The 25146-nt window shown below is 39.6% G+C and overlaps 1 protein-coding gene across 1 annotated transcript in view; it reads right to left on the reverse strand.

Annotated features, from left to right (window-relative positions):
• Positions 1–25146, reverse strand: part of slc30a6 (solute carrier family 30 member 6) — a 166652-nt gene that overhangs the window by 12303 nt on the left and 129203 nt on the right. Inside the window, exon 14 of the mRNA XM_072264893.1 lies at positions 22024–22092. Coding sequence (XP_072120994.1) covers positions 22024–22092 — 69 coding nt within the window. The remainder of the gene's footprint in view (positions 1–22023; positions 22093–25146) is intronic.

Below are 25146 nucleotides of genomic sequence, written 5' to 3' on the forward strand. Positions count from 1 at the left end.
GGGAACAAGATTTACAGACATCAATATCTGAGGAAATCTGGAATGAAATTTTTAAACTGGTTAATTCTTCATCACTATGTGCTCGCCATTCCCTCATACAATTTAAGGTGGTACATAGAGTCCATATGACTAAAGATAAGCTATCTCATTTTTATTCGGATATATCTCCCGACTGTGACAGATGTAATAATGGAGAAGCTTCATTAATTCATATGTTTTGTACTTGTTCATGTCTTGAAAAATATTGGAAGGAAGTTTTTCGAACTTTTTTTTTACTTTTCAAAGCCAATTTTAAGCCCAATCCTCTGACGGCCTTATTTGGTATTGTTGCAGCACACGATATCAAGCTGAAGACATCTGATTTACATATTTTGGCCTTTAGCTCTCTTATAGCTAGAAGGGTGCTTTTGTTTAAAGGGAAAGATGTTTCTCCTCCTGTTCATGCTCAATGGTTATATGACGTTATGTCATACTTAGATTTAAAGAAGATTTGTTGTTCAATTTCTGAATCTTGTCAAGACTTTCAAACATTGTGGGGACCCTTTCTGAATTATTTTCAAAACTTTCAAAACCCTCAATTCGTTGTTTAAATTTAGATGTTGGCTATTATTAATTTTTATTACACAAGAAGGTATTTAACCTTTTTTTCTCCGTAATAAACAGCTTTGGTCTTGGTAGGGGTTAGACTCTTCTTTTGTAATAAATTAGTATATTTCAATATAACTTTGACTAACCTACATGAATACAGGGTAATGAGATTATATTATGAATAGGTATAATGTAATTGGTAGTTTTTTTGACCTTTTATATATACTTTCTCATACTCTGTATTCTTCTACGTAGAAACTAATAAAAATATTGAAAGAGAAAGAGTTTTAACTACTGAATTTCCTCATGTCTCATTAAAAACCCTTAGAAGAAATTATACTGAGTTATAAGAGTCATTTTACGCACAGGAAGTTTTCATAAGCAGCTAAAAGAAAAGAATTATTTTGTAATTATTAAGCACTCTTCTGGAAGGAACCACTTTCACACAACACCAACTCCTTGATAATTCATGAGATATAGGTAAAAATGAAAAATCTGAAGCTATTTTTTTCAAGCACAAACAACAGGAATTCTGCAGATGCTGGAAATTCAAGCAACACACATCAAAGTTGCTGGTGAATGCAGCAGACCAGGCAGCATCTGTAGGAAGAGGTGCAGTCGACGTTTCAGGCCAAGACCCTTCGTCAGGACTAACTGAAGGAAGAGTGAGTAAAGGATTTGAAAGTTGGAGGGGGAGGGGGAGATCCAAAATGATAGAAGACAGGAGGGGGAGGGATAAAGCCAAGAGCTGGACAGGTGACAGGTGGACATGATCCTCTCGTATCCCCTTTTGCCTATCATCTGTCCAGCTCTTGGCTCTATCCCTCCCCCTCCTGTCTTCTCCTATCATTTTGGATCTCCCCCTCCCCCTCCAACTTTCAAATCCCTTACTCACTCTTCCTTCAGTTAGTCCTGACGAAGGGTCTCGGCCTGAAACGTCGACTGCACCTCTTCCTACAGATGCTGCTTGGCCTGCTGCGTTCACCAGCAACTTTGATGTGTGTTGCTATTTTTTTCAAGAGTAGTTTAACCCACTTAAAAACTCAAGCTATAGGTACATTTTTGAAAGGTTCAGTAAGTCTCTTTATTGGGCTGATTTAATGTTTTAAGATCTCAGTAATACTCCTGCCCTGAAAGAACTTGCTACTCCCACAAATTAAAGATTGAATGAGCTCAACCACACTGATTTTATATAGCATCATATCAATATACTTTCATAAGGAATATTACAGTTCTAAGTTTACATAGATCATTGATTCAGCCTTTCAGATTAGTGCAATCGTTAAAAAGCTCATTTCCCATGACCAAGAAAATGGTTTCAACTAATAGTTGAAAACTAAATAAGTAGTTCAGTAATTTGGACATTAATCCAGAGATTAAATTACAAAAGTTTTTTCAACAGAGTTCAGTTTACTGATTATGCGTATCCTCATGTGATATTTCAGAATCAAGCTTATTATCACCAGCAAATGTCGTAAACTTTGTTAACTTTGCAGCAGCAGTACAATGAAATATATGATAATAGAGGGGAAAAATCTGTGAATTACAGTAAGTGTGTGTGTGTATATATTTTTTTCCACATTGTCCAGTCTCATCCATTTATGGTTTTGTGCTGGTAGCCAATTTCTCACCAGATGGTCCTGGTTCCCCAGCCATTGGTGCTGACCTTGTTAATCTGGGTGACGTCCAAGCCAGCATGATCCTTTTTGTTCTGGACACTGTCATCCAGAGGTTTTTGTGGGCTGATGTAGCCTAAGCACGTCCAGCCTAAGATCCCTACTGGGCTGCCACCACTGGAGCATGAAGTCCAGACCACAGCGTCATGGAGCCTGGACAGTTCCCAGTGTTGGCCTCCAAAGGTCCTAACAAGACACCAAGGGCTTTCATCAAGAACTCAATAGGCCACCGGAGGACAATGCTAGATGGCAACTCAAAGCCATGAGCACAAATGACCATCAGATGTGGAATATACCAGGGTGATGCTCTATCTCCATTGTTGTTCTGCATAGGCTTGAAGCCCCCGCCACCAGCCAGATTATCTCAAAGAGTGGATGTGGGTACAGGAGTGACCATCAGCCACCACCTGTACATGAATGACATCAAGCTGTATGCAGGAAATGGGAGAGACATTGACTCACTAATGCATCTGGCAAGGGTGTATAGCAGAGACATCAGGATGTCACTTGGATTGGAAAACGGCAGCCGATGGCAGTGAATAGAGGCAAACTCATCAAGTCTGACGGAGTCAAGTTACCTAAAGGCCACATACCAGATGTACAGGACAGATATAAATACCTGGGGATCCTGCAGGACAAGAAAGCCAAAATAAGGATACAAGGAAGGCTGCAACATTCAAATACCTCTGAAGAGTGAGACAGGTCCAATAAAGCCAGCTGAATGGGAAGAACAAAATCAGGGCCATCAACACATTTGCCTTACCAGTCATCTCAGATACCCAGCCACAATGCTGGCTAAGGAACAAAACTGGAAACTGCTGACATCAAGACCCAGAGGATTCCATCCAAAATCAAACATCAAGCAACCACATACCTGCTGGAATAAAGGCGGATGGGGACTTGGAAGTGTTAATGTTACAGTCCCGGAAGAAATACAAGACACTCATGAGTATGTCAGGAAGATGACCCCAAGGATGACCTGCTAGGAGAATACCTCAGACAGCAGGCAGGGGATACAGAAATGGAAGTGGGTGAAGCAGAGCCAGAGGACCAGAGTCCATGGCAGGACAAGCCACTGCACGGGATGTACCATCGTCAGATATCGGAGGTGCTGACTTAAGGAAGTCCAACCAATGGCTGGAAATGGCAGGGCTGAGGGACAGCACAGAGGCGCTGCTCATGGCTGCACAAGGCGCTGAGCACAAGAGCAATAGAAGCAAGAGTCTATCACACAAGACAAGACCCAAGATACAGACTATGTAAGAAATCTGCAGAAACCATCCAGCACATAGTAGCAGAGTGCAAGATGTACGCAGGGACAGTATACACTGAAAGGCACAACCAGGTTGCAGGAACTGTGTACAGGAACATCTGTGCTGAGTATGGATTGGACACCCCCAAGTCCAAATTGGAAACACCCAAGAAGGTAGTGGAGAAGAGCTGTGAGACTTCCAAATACAGACTGATAAGCAGGTACTTGCTAACCAACCAGACAAAGTAATACTGGAAAAGGAACAGAAGAAAGCAATAGTAATAGATGCAGCAATCCCAAATGACAGTAACATCAGGAAGAAAGAATATGAGAAGCTGGAGAAATACCAGGGCTTGAAAGAGCAGATAGAAAGGATGTGGCTCCTTGGAACGACATCTGAGATCTTGGCCCAGAAGAGTGCACTGCTAGGAACAGAAAGGATACTGCACCAAACCCTCATGCTCCCAGGCCTATTGTAGAGGACCTGAGATTAAGGGAAAAATACACAATCTCACCACCCATAAGGGGCGAGGAAAAAAAACATACACACACACACACATTCATACACATAGATACACATATATATATATATATATATATATATATATATACATACACACACACACACACAAACATGCACATATATATTAAACACTTAAATTAAATTAGTGCAAAAAATGGAAATAAAAATAAAAGTAGTTATTGTTCATGGGCTCAATATCCATTCAGAAATCGGATGGCAGAGGGGAAGGAGCTGTTCCTGAATCGTTGAAAAAAAAAAGGTTAGGTCTTCTGAGATCCTGACACCCAGGAACATAAAATCACTCACTCTCTCCATTTCTGATCCCTCTATGAGAACTCGTGTGTGTTCCTCGTCTTATCTGTTCTGAAGTCTACAATCAGTTATTTGGTCTTATTGACATTGAATGCAAGGTTGTTGTTGTGACAACACTCATCTAGCTGGTATATCTGGCTCCTGTATACCCTCTCATCTCCAACTGAGATACTACCAACAATGATTGTATTGTCAGCAAATTTATTGATGGCATTTGAGCTGAGCCTAGCCACAAAATCATGAGTGTAGAGAGAGAGAAGAGCAGGGGGCTAAGCACCCATCTCTGAGGTATGCCAGTGTTGACTATCAGTGAAGTGCAGATGTTATTCCTGAACTGTACAGATTGTGGTCTTCCAGTTAGGAAGTTGAAGATCCAGTTTGGAAATATTGTGGTTTAAATGTGTACTTGACACAAACCATCAAAACTTGGGGAGGTCGGGGGGGGGGACCCTCTGTCATAAAGTATGCTTCATGTACTAGAAGTTATTTTCAATTGGGCAGTCAGAAGGATCACTAAAGCAGGCAAAAGTCCCTGTGAACCAACTTGCCAACTTGCCACGTATAGTGCCTATAAAAAGTATTCACCCTCCTCCCCTGGGAGTTTACATGTTTTATTGTTTTACAACATAGTGGATTTAATTTGGCTTTTTTGACACTGATCAACGGAAAGATTCTTTTTTGTCAAAGCGAAAACAGATCTCTACAAAGTGATCTAAATTAATTACAAATGTAAAACACAAAATAATTGATTCCATAAGTATTCACCCCCTTTAATATGACACACCAAATCATCACCGGTGCAGCCAATTCACTTTAGAAGTCACATAATTAGTTAAATGGAAAACACCTATGTGGGGTGAAGTTGATTCAAATTGATTGTAGTAAAAACACACCTGTATCTGGAAGGTCCAACTGCTGGTGAGTCTGTATCCTGGCAAAAACTACACGATGAAGACAAAAGAACTCTCCGTGTAAATCCGCAAAAAAGGTTATTGAAAAGCACAGGTCAGGAGATGGATACAAGAAAATTTCCAAGTCACTGAATATCCCTTGAGTACAATTAAGTCAATCATCAAGAAAGGGAAAGAATATGGCACAGCTATAAATCTACATAGAGCAGGCTGTCCTCAAAAACTGAGGGACCATGCAAGAAGGGGACTGGTAAGGGACCTTTGACGACTCTGAAGGAATCACACACTTCAGTCGCTGAGATAGGAGAGACGGCGCATACAATTGTTGCCCGGGTGATTCACCAGTTGCAGCTTTATGGGAGAGCGGCACAGAGAAAGCCACCATTGGGAAAAAAACTCTAGCCTTCAGGCTAGAGTTTGCCTGAAGGCATGTGGGAGACTCTGAAGTCAGCTGGAAGAAGGTTCTGTGGTCTAATGAAACCAAAATTGAGCTTTTTACCCATCAGGCTAAATGCTATGTTTGGCATAAGCTGAACACCACACAACTTCAAAAAACACACCATCCCTACCATGAAGCATGGTGATGGCTGCATCATGCTGTGGGGATGCTTCACTGCAGCAGGCCCTGGACGGCTTGCGAAGGTAGAGGGTAAAATGAATGCAGCAAAATACAAGGAAATCTGGAGGAAAACCTGATGTAATCGGCAAAAGAACTGCAACTTGGGAGAAGATCAGTTTTCCAGCAAGAGAATGACCCAAAGCTGCACAGGAATGGCTTAAAAACAACCAAGTTAATTTCCCGGAGTGGTCAGTCAGAGTCCAGACCTCAATCCAATTGAGAACTTGTGGCTGGACTTGAAAAGGGCTGTTCACTCACGATTCCCAATGCAATCTGACAGAGCTTCAGCAGTTTTGTAAAGAGGAATGGGGAAATATTGCAGTGTCCAGATGTGCAAAACTGATAGAGACCTATCCACCCAGACTCAAGGCTGTAATTGGTGCCAAAGGTGCATCTACAAAATACTGACTTGAAGGAGGTAATTATGCAATCAATCATTTTGTGTTTAATAATTGTAATAAATTTAGATCAAATTGTTGAAATTTGTTTTCATTTTGACACAAATGAGTCTTTTCTGTTGACCAGTGTCAAAAAATCCAAATTAAATCCACTGTGATTCAATGTTGTAAAACAATGAAACATGAAAACTTCGAAGGAGGGTGAATACTTTTTATAGGCACTGTATACTGTCAAACAATGCAGTGCTCCTCCGGTCCGAGATACACAACACAGTACATGTAACTCTCACAAGACATATAAAGTAATGTTGTCACAAAAAAATAATAAATAATAACTTGTGCATTTATGGCACAAGTAAAAAGTGAATAGCATAACGCTACTGGCGCTTCATATATGATGAGGCTTATCACGTAACCCAACTTGGTGGTGGCAGGGAATTCAGTAGTCTCATGGTCTGGAGAAGAAACTGTTTCCCATCCTAACAATCCTTGTCCTAATGCTACGCTACCTCCTACCTGCTGGTAGAGCAGCCAAAGAGATTATTGGACTAGTTCAATTCAATTTCCCCTTAAATCAAACTATGTATTGGATCAAATGCAAACCAAGTTTCTATGCACTGATAATTACCCAAAGCTACTTAAAATGGAATAAAATGATTACATAGTTATTAATAGACTGGTGAATATTGTGGAATGATTTTGTGCTGTAATTTCATCTAAAGAGTTTAGATACATGATCCAGTTACGTTCTCATGATTTATGATATCAGCTCAGATTACTGCCTTGCAATCATTCCCAGTGTCATTATCCTTTACACAAACCACAAGATTTAGGGGTTTTAATCAATAATTGATATGAGGAAAAGGCAATATGTGAAAGGAGGTTAAGAGAACTCAAAACAGTAGATTGATTTAAAAAAACAGTGAGGTGGGATGTAGGCAGGAGGAGATAAACAAATGAAATATTAGCAAAAACATTTACATTTTCATGGAAACCACATTTATGCACGTGGAATTAAATTCGCTGCAGTGATCTCACACCTTTCACTGTCAGCACAAAGCATTTCACACGACCAAGTAACAATGGTTTGAAGACAAGGTGCTGCTTCTCAGATGTCCTCTCCTTAGAACGCAGCTGCCTTTGTAGTGAGCTATTTGGCCTTAAAATTACTAGTTCTCCCTGGGCTTTTCTTATTTAGAGTGAAGTTTAATCCAACCTGTTATTCTCACCACTTTCACAGAGGATCTTACACACTGTACATTTAAAGGGATGATGAAAAAAAATCTTTTGAAAACAAATGGAAAATATCTAAGTTGTGTGCTTCATCATCAGATGTGTGCTGTTATACTTCTACTTTAAAAAAAGAGCAAAGATCAAAGTCTTTAGGAGAGTACAGCAGGGGCCTAGACAATTTTAGAGAGAAAAAAACATTTACCTACAAATAGCAATAATGGACATAATTAAAGAGTGTACTGAAAACGCATGGAATTTAAGCATGTCTAATCTCAGACAAGTTATCATGATTGATTCTGGCATTACAAGTTATAGAAGTGATCTTTGTGAAATTTGTGAAAGTGTGAAAACATTGGACTAAAACATTATTTCTCTCTCTGCTCATGCACACCTGATATAAAAGCATCACTGCTTGATCCTTAATCTTTAAAATTGGTTAATCTTAGACCATAAGATATAGGAGCAGAAGGCGGCCATTCGGCCCATCAAGTCTGCTCCGTCATTCAATCATGGGCTGATCCAATTCTTCCAGCCATCCCCATTCCCCTGCCTTCTCCCCCATACCTTTTGATGCCCTGGCTAATCAAGAATCTATCTAGCTCTGCCTTAAATGCACCCAATGACTTGGCCTCCACAGTCACTCGTGGCAATAAATTCCACAGATTAATTTCTCTGCATCTCTGTTCAATCCTGAAGTCCTGCCCTTCTGTCCTAGACTCCCCTATCATGGGAAATAACTTTGGCATATCTAATCTGTACAGGCCTTTTAACATTTGGAATGTTTCTATGAGATCCTCCCTCATTCTCCTGAACTCCAGGGAATACAGCCCAAGAGCTGCCAGACATTGCTCATACAGTAACCCTTTCATTCCTGGAATCGTTCTCGTGAATCTTCTCTGAACCCTTTCCAATGTCAGTATATTCTTTCTAAAATAAGGAGGTCAAAACTGCACACAATACTCCAAGTGTGGTCTCACGAATGCCTTATAAAGCCTCAACATTACATCCCTGCTCTTATATTCAATACCTCTAGAAATGAATGCCAACATTGCATTCACCTTCTTCACCACTGACTCAACCTGGAGGTTAACCTTTAGGGTATCCTGCACAAGGACTCCCAAATCCCTTTGCATCTCAGCATTTTTAATTCTCTCCCCATCTAAATAATAGTCAGCCCATTTATTTCTTCCACCAAAGTGCATGACCATACACTTTCCAACACTGTATTTCATTTGCCACTTTTTTGCCCATTCCCCTAAACTATCTAAGTCTCTTTGCAGGCTGTTTCCTCAACACTACCCGCTCCTCCACCTACTTTTGTATCATTGGCAAATTTAGCCACAAATCCATTAATCCCATAGCCCAAATCATTGAGATACATCGTAACCTTAGCCAAGATTAGATCATGGTGCTGTGTGTAGCCATGGCAGCATAGTGGTTAGCGCGATGCTATTACAGATTGGGGCAAAGGAGTTTGAAGTTGAATCCCGGAGTCCTCTATAAGGAGTCTGTACGCTACTACCGCCCCCCCCCCACCCCCAAAGGTATGTGTGGGTTTTCACCAGGTCCTTCAGTTTCCACCCACATGTTCAAAGACATACTGGGTAGGTTAACTGGTCATTGTAAAAATTGTCCCGTGATTAGGTTAGGGTTAAATTGGAATTGTCGGAGGTTGCTGGGTGGTGCAACTCAAAGGGCCAGAAAGGCCTATTCTGCACTGTATCTCTAAATAAACTAAAACAAAATTTAAAAAGTACTGGGGAGGGACAAATATGGGGATTCCCATTTCAGATTACACCGAAGGAGTTCATGTGAATGAGTGGTATATGTTTAATAGGCTGTAAGCATTGTTTCACAGAGACTTTTCCCTACCAGTGGCTGATTCACAAATTAGCTTTATTAAATTTCAAGCAGCCACTTGCTTAACAGGTATACTGCCTTTAGTGATAAGCGTGATAAATATCAGCCCAGTATTTCCATAGTACACAATGATGCATGTTGTGCTTGAGGAATTTCACATTCGTCAGCTACACATTAAGCTGTTACAGCTCAATCCCTACAGGAGATACCAGCTCATGATAACAGGAGATACCAGCTCATGATAATGTAATATTGTAGCACAAGAAATTTATGAATCCCAGCAGATTACTTTTCATTTGTGTTTTTCTATCATGGGATGTGACTATTGATGGCAAGGTCATCTTTCATTATCCATCCCTAACTGTCCTTGAGATGATGATGAGCCTCCTTCTTAACCTACTGCCGTGTTTCATTTTATGTAAAGATTGCTCCCAGTCTCTCTCCAACATACACAATTAAATGATCTGCATCTGGCATGCATCTGTACTACATACAAAATTATCCATTAGTGTGAATTGGGTTGTTCCGGACTACCTGTGATTTACAAACAATAATTGCAATTTGAGAAAAGTCACCATCACTCACGCATGTAAGAAGCCACCTGGCTATATTTTGAACAATAAAAGGTCAAAGGTAATAAATACTGTATCAAAACTCTTTGCTGCTTTAACTTAGTAATATTGCTGAGAAAACAATTTTTATTTGTGCTAGGAATTCAACAAAATGAAACAAAGCGCTTACCTCACAGTCACCCAGGGATCTTTGTCCCCCTAAGACTTTCGTTTTGTTACAATGCTATATTGCTTAAAGGCTGGAAACAAAAGATATGTTTGTGCAGGACATCTCTTGAGTGCCTCGTGCTGATGGGCTAAACACACCTGAGGACAACACATCTACTTCCCCATCTGAAGCACAGAGATGGTAGACCATCTGGGACAGTATTAACTGGCACTGCACAGAGTATTTTCAGGGTCTGTGACTGTATCCAAATGACAGAACATGACCAGACAGATCCAAGTAAATCGCTAAAATTCTCCAGAGGTACAATTATTTGTTTACCTCCTTTCAAGCTGTGCTAGTGTTAACTTTCTAAGAGGTTTGAGCTTTTTGTCATGCTAATCTTCTTAATTAATTATGTTTGTTATCAATGATCTTTAAAAAATGCATATGCCTTTCTGAAAAGTAAAATAATTATTGCATTTCACCATGAACAATTAAAATTGCAAACAGAACATTTTTTGTAAAGTGCAATGTATAATTACACCATGAAAACTAATACGGCAAGAGCAACAAGACCTTTACTTGAGATACTTATGAGTGAGTCTAAGCACAGGTCTAATGTCATATTTAAGTTTGCAGATGATAACACTGTCGCAGGCCAAATCAAAGCTGGTGATGAATAAGCATATTGAAGGAAGACTGAAAACCTGGCTGAGTGGTACCACAACCACCACCTCTCATTCAATGTCAACAAGACCAAGGATATGACTATTGATTGCAGGAGGAGGAAACCAGTGGTCCATAAGCCAGTCCTCAGTGGGGAAATCAGAGGTGGAGAGAGTCACTAACTCCAAATTCCTCAGTGTTATAACTTCAGGGGATCTGGCCTGGGTCCAGCACGCAAATACCATTACGAAGAAATCACAGCAGCACCTCTACTTTCTTAGAAACTTATGAAGACTCGGCATGTCATCTAAAGCTTTGACAAACTTCTATAGATGTGTGGTGGAGAGTATATTGACTAGTTGCAAAACAACCTTGCATGGAAACACCCATGCCCTTCTACAGAAAAGCCCACAAAAAGTAGTGGATAAGGCCCAGTCCATCACAGGTACATCCCTTCTCACTATTGAGCACAACAACTTGTGTGCTTTTACTGTAAAGCTGCATCCATCATCAAGGAACCCACCATCCAGGCCATGCTCTCTTCTCGCTGCTAACACCAGGAAGGAGTACAAGAGCCTCAGGACTCACACCACCAGGTTCAGGAACAGTTATTACCCCTCAATCATCAGGCTCTTGAACCAGAGGGCAAAACTTCACTTGTCCTATCACTGAACTGTTCCCACAACCTATGGGCTCACTTTCAAGGACTTTTCATTTCATGTTCTCTATATTTTTTTGCAATTTATTATTACTATTTTTTTCTTTCTTTTTTTTATTTGCAGTTTGTTTGTTCTGTTGTGTGGTGTTTCATTGATTCTATTGTGTTTCTTGTATTTACTGTGAATGCCCACAAGAAAATGAAGCTCAAGGTTTTATATGGTGAGATGTATGTATTTTGATAATAAATTTACTTTGAACTTTAATGTCTCGGTATAGAGTAATTGAGCTGAACAGTGCTTCATTTTCCACTCTCAGGCCATCTTTCAGATTAAAGCACTGAGACCTGACAGCAAAAATCGAACGTTGTTCAGTGCTATCTGCCTGTGCTTGACCCATCTCCCTCTCTTCTTGCTACTACCATCAGGCGGAAGGTCCAGGAGTCTTGAGTCCCACACCACCAGGTCCGGGGGCAGTTGGTGCCATGTACCAGCTTCATTCGATTCAGCGCTGAACTGACTCTGCAGCTGCGGACTCACTTTCGGGGATTCTGCAGCTTACTATCTATGTATTAATTCTTTAATTAAAGATATTTGTATGATGTGTCCTTTTTTGCACATTTGACATTTATTGGTCTTTCTTGTGTGTGATTCTATTGTGTTTCTTTGTTTTGTGGATACCTGAAAGGAGATGAATTTCAAAGTTGTATTTTGTATACATATTTTGATGAGAAATTTACTTTGAACTTTGAAAGAACGCAGAGACATTTACAAGGATGTTGCTGGTACATGACGACCTGAGTTATAAGTAAAGGTTGTATAAAAGTTAGGACTTTATTCTTTGGAGCATAGGAGAATGAGGGGAGATTTTATAGAGGTATACAAATTTGAGGATATAGATAGGGTAAATGCAAGCAGGTTTTTTTCCACTGAGTTTGTTTGAGACTAAACTAGGTTAAGTTCATAGTTCATTTTATTATCCAAGAATGTATATGTCATCAAATACTACCCTGAAATTCATTTTCTTGCAGACATTGATAGTAGAACAAAGAAAGCACAATAGAAGCAGTGAAAAACCACACTCAAAAAAAGACTGACAAATTGTGCAAATACATAGAAACAAGTAATGATAATAGTAAATAAATAAAGGAATAAATAAAACTGAGTATATGAGTTGCTGAATCTTTGAAAGTGAGTCCAAAGGGTGAAAGATTAAATATTTAGGGGGAATTTTTCATTCAGAGGATGGTGCAAGTGTGGAACAAGCTACCCAAAGTGCGGGATGCAGGGTTTGGAGAAGTACATGGATGGGAGGGGTTTGGTACTGGACAACGGGACGAGCACAATAACAGTTTGGCTCACAGACTGTCTGTGTGCCGCATTGCTCCATGGCCTTATTCCCATTCCCTTCAAGAAAAGGAAAGGGTGCTTTGGGCTTCAATCACTGCAAGCGATTCTCTTTTACAATTTGAGTGAAGCCAAAGGAAGGAAGGAATTGGTTAGTTCTACTATTTCTGCTCATTTGGCTCCCAAACATTGGTTTAAAACATTCACAAATTAAGCCCTGTGTGTATAAACAGTAACTGAAGTAATTAGATTTCATGAACTGAACAAGTCTAAAAGGATTTTATTTTCTATGCAAACAGTTGCATGTTGTTTGGACAGGGTATATTTCTTGGAACTCACTACCTGGAAATGCAATAGAAGCAGAAACCCTCATTACATTCAAAAAGTCTCCTGATATGTCATATTCTGCAAGGTGACAGACTAAGAACTGGGAATTGGAATCAGCTGAAACAGATCTTCAGATCCTCGTGAAGCAAACAGCTTTAATTTGAGAAACCAGTCATTTTGAAGATACAACATAATAAAAGCTATTTCATTGAAACTGTTTAATCATTTTTATGTTTTGTTGGCAGATGCAAGTGAATTAGCAGTGCATTAGAATCAATTTCTGGAGGTGGTGTTCAAAGAGAATGGTTTTATTGGTATGGTGCCATGGTGCATTCTGCAGGTTCCAGCAGACAGAAAGCACCTTGGTTTAATGTCTTCGCCAAGAGAATTCCATTATCTTTTGCAAGTTCAGAGGAAGATTGCTGGAAATCTCCACAATTACTATAAGTAGTCATTTGTTGCATTTTAATTCAGCATTTAAATGGAAATTTTGATGGCACATCAGGAACCCTCTTTCCCCCTCTTCCCTAACCAGGAAATTGCATCCTAGCTTATCAGACAGCTCAGCACAGCAGTGAAATCTCAAGAATGGTACTGTTGAGTCAAGAAGACATTTGTACCATTTCTGGTACAAATTAGGCTTTAGGTTTGTTAAGACTTCCTGTATCATTTGGTGTACTTGGTTTGGTGTCCAATTTCCTTTCCCTTCTCACTAGGTGGTGAAGTGCACCACACAAAATGTTGGATGAACTCAGCAGGTCAGGTAGCACCTAGGGATGGAAATGAACAGTTGATGCTTCGATCCGAGACACTTTCACGTTCTGAAGGCCTTAGCCCAAATCCACTTCTTGCACATCCCTTTATTGGTCAAGCTGCCCATGCTGCCATTGTTTATTTTCTCCCATATTTTGTTAATATCTATTACAGCATATTATGAAAGTCCTTGCAGGCATCATAATCACATGGTTCTCAGCACCCCTCTCAGTTACCATTAAAAAGCTGACCAACTTGGGTTTTTTATCCATCCAAGCTAATGTTCATATATGGATGTCTTTATTACAGGAAGGCCAACTTTTTTTTAGTCAGGTCCTACACTGATATTTTGGCATCAATCTCTTCTGTCATGAAAACAGATGCAGAATACTGAAAAGGCCATTCTAAACATTTCAAAGGGAACTTTTCTTACCCTTCCACATTATAATTATTTATAGTATATTTCTTCACCAATCTCACTACACAATTCTGCCACAGTATTACCAAGAATGGACAATTTCAGTTTTCAGACAAAACCAAGCCACAGATCTCTCTGAAGCCTGTCTCAAATTCAGATTTATTTATCATATCCAGACCTAGTGAAATGTGTTAGCAACCAACCAAGAATATGCTGAGGGTAGCCCACAAATGTCACACATTCCAGTGCCAAAATGGCATGCCACCATGCTCAGCAGAACAACACAAAACACACCAAGCGAAAAACCCGTTCTTCCTTTTTCCACCCACCCATGCACATACTCAGTCCTCTAATCCCAAACAAGCTGTCTTGGGCCTCCAGTGGACTCGTGGATTCACAGACATTGGGTTTCCAACTACTCCAGTGGATTTACAGACTTAGGGCGCTGGCCATCAGGCCTCCACTTCTGGACTTCTGACCGACCACTTGGATTTCGATCTGGACTTCCAATTGATTTTTGGAATTTGATCTTTGGTATCAACCCAAGAGACCTGCCAATGAGGATGAGTGACAACCCTGAGCGTGAGGTCTTGAACTCCGGTCTCACTGACACCTGTACCTCAAGGATCACCATTGCTCATGCCTCCTGCTTGCACAGAACTCCGACCCCAGAACATGCCAACAACTTGCTGACCTTGGGGGGGGGGGCACAACTCTCATCCTCGCTGGTCTGCTGGCTCAGCATCTGACCACATCCACATTGCTGACCCTCGTACGTCAGCAAGAGAGTTTACTCTCTGGCCCATCGTCTAATTTCCCCACATCTGTCCTTAAATTGTAACCTGATCCCTAACTCTCCTCTCTGTCCCCAAAACTACCCCTACAAACTTAAAAAAATGTATTAACCAGTTAACACTGCCTGCTATCTGTGAGAAGGGAACAGTCCTGATGGCTTTTCAATGCTCTTGTGTCAGTGCATTCCACCGTGGTATTGGATTCATAATATTTTTCATTCTTTTAATCAGCATAACATGTTATTGTGCTTTGCTTTATAACCCATTGGGACAAATTTCCAGGATATGGCACATACATGTGTACAAAACAGTCAAATAGCAAACTTAAGAGTCACAAACAGTAAACAAATGCAGCTGATACATTAGCTACAGTGAAATACTCTACAAATAGGAACCACCCAGAGCTTATGGGAAACTATCCTGTGTATAGGGATACTTACAGCACTTAATAAAATTTTAAAATTATTCCAGCAAGTTTTAAATAAATAAGCAAAAAGAAAGTAAAAGGGAATCAGAAAGGATATAATAGTAGCTGCCTTACTGAAAATAACATTTTAAAGAATGGTCAAATACCTTATGGTTGAAGACTTCTAATACTGATGACTATAATTGTATTCAGAAATAAATGACAAGATGGTTGACATTTAGACAAGGAAAATAGTAGTCTGCAGGTGTATCAGGAGCAAGTGGGTAGCTAGAGAAAGGGCAGGTCCCCTTAGGTTGGGGCAATCCATATGTGGAGCAAGATGATGTTGGAGAGATCCTGAATGAATGCTTATTGGTATTCACCAAAGAGATGGACATAGAAGGTAGTGAGTTAAGGGAAGAATATGCTGATAATCTGGAGCAAGAGGAGGTGTTTGAAGTCATTAGATGTGCAAGGGTTGATAAGTGCCCAAGACTTCATGAGGGAGGAGGTGGATGGGACCCCGACACTGATTTTTGTATCTTTGTTTAAGAAGGGCAGCAGGGAAACACTAGGTAACTACTCGCCAGTGTAGCTTGCTTCAGTGCTAGGAAAATTATTTGAGAAAATCTTAAGGGATATCAATACGATTTATGTACACTTGAAAAGGTAGGTGCTAATCAGGGATGATTTTGTGCGGGGAAATCCTGTTTCATTAATTTGATTGAGTTTCTTGAGAAGGTAACAAGAAGATTGATGCAAGCATAATGGTAGATGCTATAATGGTGGATTTTAGTAACATGTTTGACAACCTCCACTATGGTGGACACAAAGATCTTGTCTGCTGATGCTGGAATCTGGAGCAACAACCAATCTTAGTGCATCGAGCATTATCTGTGGGGGGAAAGGAACTGCTGATGTTTCGAGTCAAATCTTGCACATCGGAACTGAGAATGGAGAGAAGGGGAGTAGCAAGAAAAGGACTTTGAGACAATTCGTGGTTTGAGTGGTAGATGGGGCAGACAAAGAAAGAGAAAAAAGAAAAAAAAACACAACAGATGAAGCCAGGCGGGGTTGGGACGGGGGTGGGGTGGGAGAAATAGGAGTGTGAACCTGACAGAAAGCTGCTGGCCATCTTGCCTCTCCACTCTCAATTTTGCTGTGCAGGATTTGTCTTGAAACATCAACAGTTTCTCTCCCCACCCCCACCACAGATGCTGCCAGATAGGCTAAGGGGATAAAAGGAGAGGGAGGAAAGGCTACCTAAAGTCAGAAATCTCAAGATTCATGCCATTTGGTTGTCAACTACCCAGTAGAATAAAAGATTTTGCTCCTCCAGTATGCAAGACCCAAATGGTATACTGGTCCATCAACCAAAGGCACACAGGTTACCTGACTGACTGGAAGTCTGTGACCAGTGTTATACCACAGGAATTGGTGTTGAGACTCTTGTTGTTTGAGATTATAATGACTTTGATATGAATGTAGGAAGTGTGATTAGTACGTTTTCTGATGACACAAAAATGGTGCTGTTGGAGTGAGGAAGGTTAACTAAAGCTACAGCTAAAGCAGGGCAGAGCATTGGAACATGAAATTTAATCCCCACAAGCACAAGGTGATACATTCTGGGAAGTCAAAAAGGCATAAGGACATATACAGTAAATGGTAGGGTGCTAAGGAAAGTTGATGGAGGTCGCAGGGGTTCAAGTCCATTGTTCCCTGAAAATGGCAACACAGGTAAGTAGAGTACTGTAGAAGGCATATTGCATGCTTGCTTGCCTTCAAGGATCAGGACATGGAATATAATGGTTGGGATGTAATGTTGCATCTTAACAAATCACATGGAATTATGTAAATTGCAGGTCACCACACTATCGGAAGGATGTGGTTGCATTGGGGAGTGCAGAAGAGATTCACCAGAATACTGTCTGGTTTGAAGGTCTTTAGTTATGGAGAGATATTAAATAGGCTGGGTTTGTTTTCCCTGGGCTGAAGAAGGTTGTGGGTGCTTTGATAAAGGTATATAAATTTATAAGAGGTAAAGAGCCAGAAGTATTTTTCTCATGATAGGGCTATCAAAACTAGAGGTCAAAGGTTTAAGTTGAGAGGAAGGAGTTTTAAAGTGGTTTGAGGGGGAAATATTTCACACATAGAGTGGCTGATATCTGGAACTCAGTGCTAAAGGAGGTGGTGAAATATAAACACCTCGTTCAAGACTTGTTGGACTAATGGACCAGTTTCCATGCTGACTGAGCCTATGAGCTGAAAATATCTTTATGTGATGATTTGCAACTTGCATCATGCCCTATATTTACTGGTGGACTTGGCAATAGAAAACAACTTGCTGTTTTCCATGAGTCCATTTCTGATTGGGGACCATGACGGTGTGAATGAAGGGAAACAAAGCACTCCCTTGCTATATACCTGCTTATACTTTAATAGGCATATAGTGAAGAAGTGCTGTGCATCCTTTCATGCGCATTCAAGGAATAATTGATCTTGGCAATGGCATGAGGACAACAGAGGTTAAAAGAGTAATCTACTGGTTAAGTTATTAATAATCCAGAGGATGTATTAAAGGTGCTTTAAATGAGACTGGAGTAGGCTGGAGCAACCTTGAAGATATTGTCAGTGATCCCTTTTTCTAAATGTATAAGATAATGACAATGGAATGACCTTGAGAATGTTTGGAATTGCTGTCCTGCCAGGGGTACACCCCAACAGGAGCAAGAGTCTGGGTGTCTAGTCAACCAACTTTTGCAGGTTCACATACCAGACTAATGAAATTACCAACTTAACAGCAATCACAATCATTAAAAAGCAAAAAATTGAGCAGACAATTTTCTAAATTCAGTGCAAATTATCTGAAGATAAGGTTGAAAAAAAAAACATTATCCCCTAGATAACATGCCCTGCAAAAATAGCCAGAAAAGCATTCAAGGTCATGAAGTGGAATAACATTCCTAGGCAACAGTTTCAATGTAATTCTGTCTGCACTCTCAGGTGGAAATAAAAGATCTTATAACACTCTTTGAAGCATGGGAGAGTTCTGATTGTCATAGCTGATATTTGTATCTCAACTGACAACAGTGAAATAGAGTATCATGACTTTAACTGGAATATTGCTTGTGAGGACTTGCTGCATGCAGAATGGCTAGTGAATTTGTTCCCCCCCCACTTCAAAATTTCTACTTGTGCTGCAATTAGTGGAAAGGTAAAACTACATGATCATGCTTTTCAATTGGACTTGTAAAATTTCTGTCTTCAAATCAGTGAAGCCAACAATGGCAACAGCCAATTGTGGAGATGCAACTTCATGGCTAATAAAAATATCTGCAATTCTACAAGTAGGATAACTAGTTTAACAAGACAATATATAGTATAAAGGCAGCAGATAACAAAGTGCCACAGGTTTGACAAGGTAATCTCAGTGCAAGTGATATTGTTTGGTGGTTTCTATTTACAGTAAGGTACCGTGATAGGAGTTGCAATGTTAATTTGTGAATTCCAGCCATCCAGCACCACCTCACCTACCTTTTCTGGACTCCACTCCCTGGGAAAATTGTGGGGGAGATGGAAACTAGTAAAGCAAATCTTGGCTCATTAATACAGGTAAAAATCAGGTAGAAAATGAAACTTTTCCCTAAGTATTAAATATGCATACTCCAGCTTTCTGACCAAATATAAAAGAAACAATTTCAAAATTAAACTTGGAATTAAGAAGAGGAAGTAGGGTTTAAAAAAATTAAAATATTATGCATCACCAGCACAAGGTTCATTTAGGGTATGTTTTAAGAAATGTTCATATAGAGTATGGTGCAGAGGGATTTCAGTGGAAAGAATGTGTGCTACAAATATAACAATCGAATGGATCCACAATCTATTTTCACACCTGTTACTTCAGATTTTCTACTGTGTCTGGTGTATGGCAAGTTCGCACTTGATGTGGCTTGAGACTAATCTCTCTAATGCTGATTTGCTCTCTTGGGCCTAATTGTTTGCAACAAGTAATTAAACATTTTGCTCTCCAGAAACATGTTCCAATATGGTCCCAACAAAACGATTTGTTTATAACCAGTTCCTTATCGTATGTGATACACATACCCAATAAAACATGGAAGCCTGATTCATGTACTTGTGAAAGCAATTAAAATAATGCAGTACTTTATTAGCTCTGCCATACAAAAAAATCCATGTGTATCTATGTTTGCGAATACAGATTGATAATATATTTTGTGAAGAAGTCTGTTTGTTTAGAAATATTTCCCAAGTGGATCTAAGTGAAATGTTGCAAGATCTATTTTTACACAGAAGCAAGCAGGCAAAGCTCAATATGTGTCTATGAGGAGAAACAGCGACATTTAATGGTTTATTGACATCAAGCAGGAACATAAACAAAGGTGATAGAATTACACGGGAAAATACACAACAGGGGAAAGAAATGACAGATTTGAAATGTGCTTTATTTGCTTTGAAAGCAGTTTGAATGTTCCTTTGTTACTCAATGGACAAATATCGATTTTGTCCATTTAGTTCGATTTTGGAATTGAATTTGCAGATAATAACTGGTTTTGTTCCAAAAATACTATTACCGTTAACATTTCCAATTCAAAAGAAACATATTGTTCTCTAAATCATAGACTCTTTCATCCAATCCAGAAACACATTTCAGGCATTAATTATTCCTTTGCAACTAATTTCCTCACATCACACCCAGATTTGCTCTCACAAATGCTTTGCTTCCTTACTATTTTTTGATGAACTTGTAATCATGTCACAAACTACATTTAATTTGTGAAGCTATTTTCTAGATTATCTGGATTTTTTTTGAACCCATTTCTCAATCAACCCTTCATAAGGAGGAAGAACTTTAGCTTTGTCATTAGTTTTCTTTTTGTTGATCTCATTTGTAACATATGACTCCATATTCTTTAAAATTACTTCTCCCACTTCTGAATGGAAAGCTGAACCTCAAAAGGCAAATGAATATAATTTTTTCTATATGATGATAATGGATTGTAATGTCAGAACATAAAGGACATAGGAGAGTAATAAACATAAAATTGCTAATGATGAGAAATAACAGGACCAATGAAGAGAAAAGATGCAACAGGATAAATAAAGGCTTATTTTAAATTCTGATGGGAAGCTACTTTTTATTGCAACATAGAATCAGGTTCCTTAAAGTTGTCTTAGCCGGGGGAGGTAGTAGGTATATGCTCCCACTACTTATTACATGCTCCCAATGACGTGCGGCTCAACTAGCCTCTGACAACCAAGTCAACCTCCTGGCCTTCACATGTGGCTTAGCTACTAAGCACAGCAGAATGGTTTCTAGTGACAGGAATAGAGGCAAAGACCAGACACTTAGGGCAGATGGAGCTCATCAGCCGCCTTTGGCAGCTCATCTAGAAGGAAAATTCTAATCTCAAACCACTGCTGCCTTGTGGCCCTACCCACTCATAGGGAAGGGTTTGGGAGTAAACCCAGAGGAAAAATCCAGAGCTGGAGTCCCTAAGGCAGTCCTATGTTGAGATCAACACTGACTGTCAACTCTTGCGATGCCACCGGTGCAAAACTGTATCGGTCTCTGCCATTCCTTTGGATTCATCAGCTGCGTGGAGAGGGGGGCCTCACCAGTGCTTTATAAAGTGTCAACATTACATTCTTGCTTTTATATTCTGGTCCTCTTGAAGTGAATGCTAACATCGTATTTGCCTTCCTCACCACAGACTCAACCTACAAATTAACCTTTAAGGAATCCTGCACAAGTCCCTTTGCACCTCAGATTTTTGAATTTTTTTCTCCATTTAGAAAATAGTCAACCCTTTCATTTCTTCTACCAAAGTACAGGACCATACACTTCCCAACTCTGTATTCCATCTGCCACTTCTTTGCCCATTCTCCTAATCTAAGTCCTTCTGTAGCTTCCCCATTTCCTCAAAATACCTGCCTCTCCACCTTTCTTCATATCATTTGCAAACTTTGCAACAAAGCCATCAATTCCATCATCCAAATCATTGGCATATAACATAAAAAGAATTGGTCCCAACACAGACACCTGTGGAGCGCCACTAGTCACCAGCAGCCAGTCAGAAAAGGCTCCCTTTTCCCCCTCTCTTTGCCTCCTGCCACTGATTTATCCATGCTAGAATTTTTCTTGTAGTACCATGGGCTCATGGCTTGTTAAGCAACTTCATGTGTGGCATCCCATCAAAGGCCTTCTGAAAATCTAAGTATACAACATCAACCGATTCTCCTTTGTCTATTCTGCTTGTTATTTCTCCAAAGAACTCCAACAGATTTGTCGGGCAAGATTCTCCCTTGAGGAAACAATGCTGCCTACTGCCTATTTTATGATGTGTCTCCAAGTACCCTGAGAACTCATCTTTAATAATCAGCTCCAACATCTTCCCAACCACTGAGGTCAGACTAACTGGCATATAGGAGTTTATTACAATTATTAAGTATTAGAAAAAAAATCCTAGAAGTAATATTCATAAGCAACTCAGAGCATTTCAGAGTTCATTGATCTGCAAGTACATTCAGATTCAAAGATCATACCAGAGTTCCAAATCCTAGGGTCCAAAAATGTTCATTCCGCACTTCAAGAACGCCATCCAGAGTTGAGACCTGTCACAGAGACACCAAAAAAAATAACTGCAGTGACTTACGCCTTAGGATTTACTTTCAGACATGGTTAATATTTCTAAACTAATAAACATCTAGATTTGTTTTCATTAGGAGCTGTCAGGTTATCTATTATATGGCAATACTAAATGGTTTTGAAAAATCAGCTCGTGTGTTATGCTGCTGTCAAACTCCTTTTTGTTTCTATTACATGCTCAAAGCATTCATGCTGGACATGGAAAACAACATGCCTGACAATGGAAAAACAGCTTGGAGAATGGCTCAGGACCTGCTTTTTTGAACTGTCACATTTTTTGCTTCTGCCAAAACTATGATATGCTGTCCTCACTGTCAGACGCTCAATTCAATCCCCCACGGGGGAGATTTGACAGAGGTAAAATTATGAAGGGTATAAATGTAGTAAAAAGCAAGCAGGCTTTTTTCTCTGGGGTTATGTGAAACTAGAACTGGAGGTCATAGGTTAAGGGTGAAAGGTGAAATATTTAAGGGGAACCTAAGGGGGAGCTTTTTCACTCAAAGGGCGGTGGAAGTGTGGAATGAGCTATCTGCAGAAGTGGTGAATGCAGGTTCAATTGCAACATTTAAGAGTAGTTTGGATAGGTGCATGGATAGGAGAGGCATGGACAGCTATAGTCCGGGTGTGGGTTGATGGGACTTGGCAGATTGACGGTTGGGCACGCACAAGGTGGGCCAAAAGACCCGTTAATGTGCTGCAACACTCTATTTTTTCTTTCTTTTATTTGCCTACCTCCATCTACCATCCATGTCTCTGTCTCTCAACTCCCCTCCCCCTCTCCTATTTGGCTTAATCTACCTGTCACCCAACCCTAGCCCTTTCTTGGCCAACCAATCAGATTCCTGCTGGCATGGTTTTGACGTGAAACATCAAACAATTCCTCATTCTGCCCACCCCAAAAAAACCTGTTTAACTGGCTGAGTTGCTTCAGCAGACTGTCATATTTGTTGCTTCTCTTATTACATCGGGATGCCCTAAAGTAATAGAAAATGAAATACTTCTGAAGGGTTTTCATTATTCTAATGTCAAAAAATTGTCAGGTAGACGTTCATAGGAAGGTTACTGGGATCAAGTAGCTAATGGGATACTTTACTGTGTACAAGGCAACATTCAAGTACAAGCTGCTGTAACAAGTTTTCCCCTTTGTTACGTTTGCTGAAGGACAAAAATCAATCAGGAAGAATACCACTCTTCTTCAGATAGGACATTAAATCTTCTGCATCCACCTCAATTTCATATCTCAAGTGAAAGACAATACTTCAAACAATTTGGCACTCCATTAGTACTATCATAAAATATCAGCCTAAAATATTTGCTTACGAGTTCATTTTACACACATAATATTTTGGTTTGTTTGTACTTTTGTCTCTATGAGCAAATTAAATTTTTGATTTAATCAATTTCATTTTTCTGTTGAGTGGATCAAGAATTTCATCTTGCTTTGTAAATTGGTATCTGGCACTGGCTGATTTTAAAGGAAGCATCATCAGTACAATTACCTAGACTATTTTTTGCTGGACTATGTCTGGTGTCTCGAAGTCTAAAACTCTGATATTTATACTATCATTGGCTATTTAAGTGATCAGAGTATCAACACCAGAGGTAGGTTTCACCCTCTTTATGGAACTGACATAATTCTTAGGATGATCTACGAATTTATAGATTTCAAGTCCTGTTCTTAGTAGGATCTAATCCTCAAACATGAGTGAACAAAACAGAGCTAGGTAAAATAAAACAGATTAAAAGGAATAAGGAAAAATATATTAGAAAAAATAAGGAATTAGGAATAAGAAAAAATAACTCTGAATACAAACTGAAATGCCAGATGGGCTCAGATAATGTTAAGTGAACAGACACTAATATTTCAGCCATACATGCTTTCAAATGCTTAACGTATATAGACACTGGTCAGCTGAGTTTTTATTTAACCACTTGTTTCTGGATTTTTAACTTATTTTGCTTTTTGCTTACACTATCTTAGCAAGAAAATTACATATACGATGCATTGTTATCACATTTTCTCCATTGTAAGAGGACTAACATTAGTCAATAAAATGAAAATGAAAGAAATGTTATAGGTGTCTGCAAAAAGACTTCAATCTTTGCTCAAGAAGATAAGCTACACTGTGGCTGCTTGCAGATCCTCTCTATATATTTCAAATTAATAACAAAGGGAACACTTACGCAGGCTGAAATGCAGCAACATAGGGAATATAGTAAATTGAGAAAAAATTCCAATCTTGAATGTTGCCTTTAAGATCTTAGCATTTTATAATCATAAATAAAAACAGATCCAGCAATTTTTATAGTCACTTTTATCTTGACTCCTGTGAGTGCACAAATGATCAGATTTGTTTTCTCAACTTACACTGGTGAGAAACCAATTTAGGTGCTAGAACATTGAAATCAGGGTGATTGGCAACATTTGAATTTGCTAATGTTGTGATAAAAGCAAATAGATCTATAATTTTCAGAGTAAAGTAAAACATATACTTATGGGGCCCAAAGCTGTTGACAATACTCCAAGTGCGGCCTGACCAGCATCTTATAATGGCTCAGCATTATCTCCTTGCTTTGATATTTTCTTCCCCTTGAAATAACGGCCAACATTGCATTTGCCTTCTTTACCACAGACTCAACCTTCTAGGAGTCTTGCACAAGGACTCCCTCAGTCCCTCTGCACCTCTGATGCTTGAACCTTCTCCCCATTTAGATAATAGTCTGCACTATCGTTCCTTTTACCAAAATGCATTATCATATATTTCCCAACACTGTATTTCATCTGCCACTTTTTTGTTCATTCTGCCAATTTGTCCAAGTCCTACTGCAATCGCATTACTTCCTCAGCACTACCTACCCGTCCGCCTATCTTCATATCATCCACAAATTTTGCCGCACAGCTATCAATTCCATTATCTAAATCATTGACAAACAATGTGAAAAGCAGCAGTCCCAATACTGACCCGAGGAGCACCACTAGTCACCGGCAGCCGACCAGAAAAGGCCCCTTTTATTCCCAC

The sequence above is a fragment of the Mobula birostris genome, chromosome 8 (assembly GCF_030028105.1).
Source record: "Mobula birostris isolate sMobBir1 chromosome 8, sMobBir1.hap1, whole genome shotgun sequence".
Taxonomy (NCBI): Eukaryota; Metazoa; Chordata; class Chondrichthyes; order Myliobatiformes; family Myliobatidae; genus Mobula; species Mobula birostris.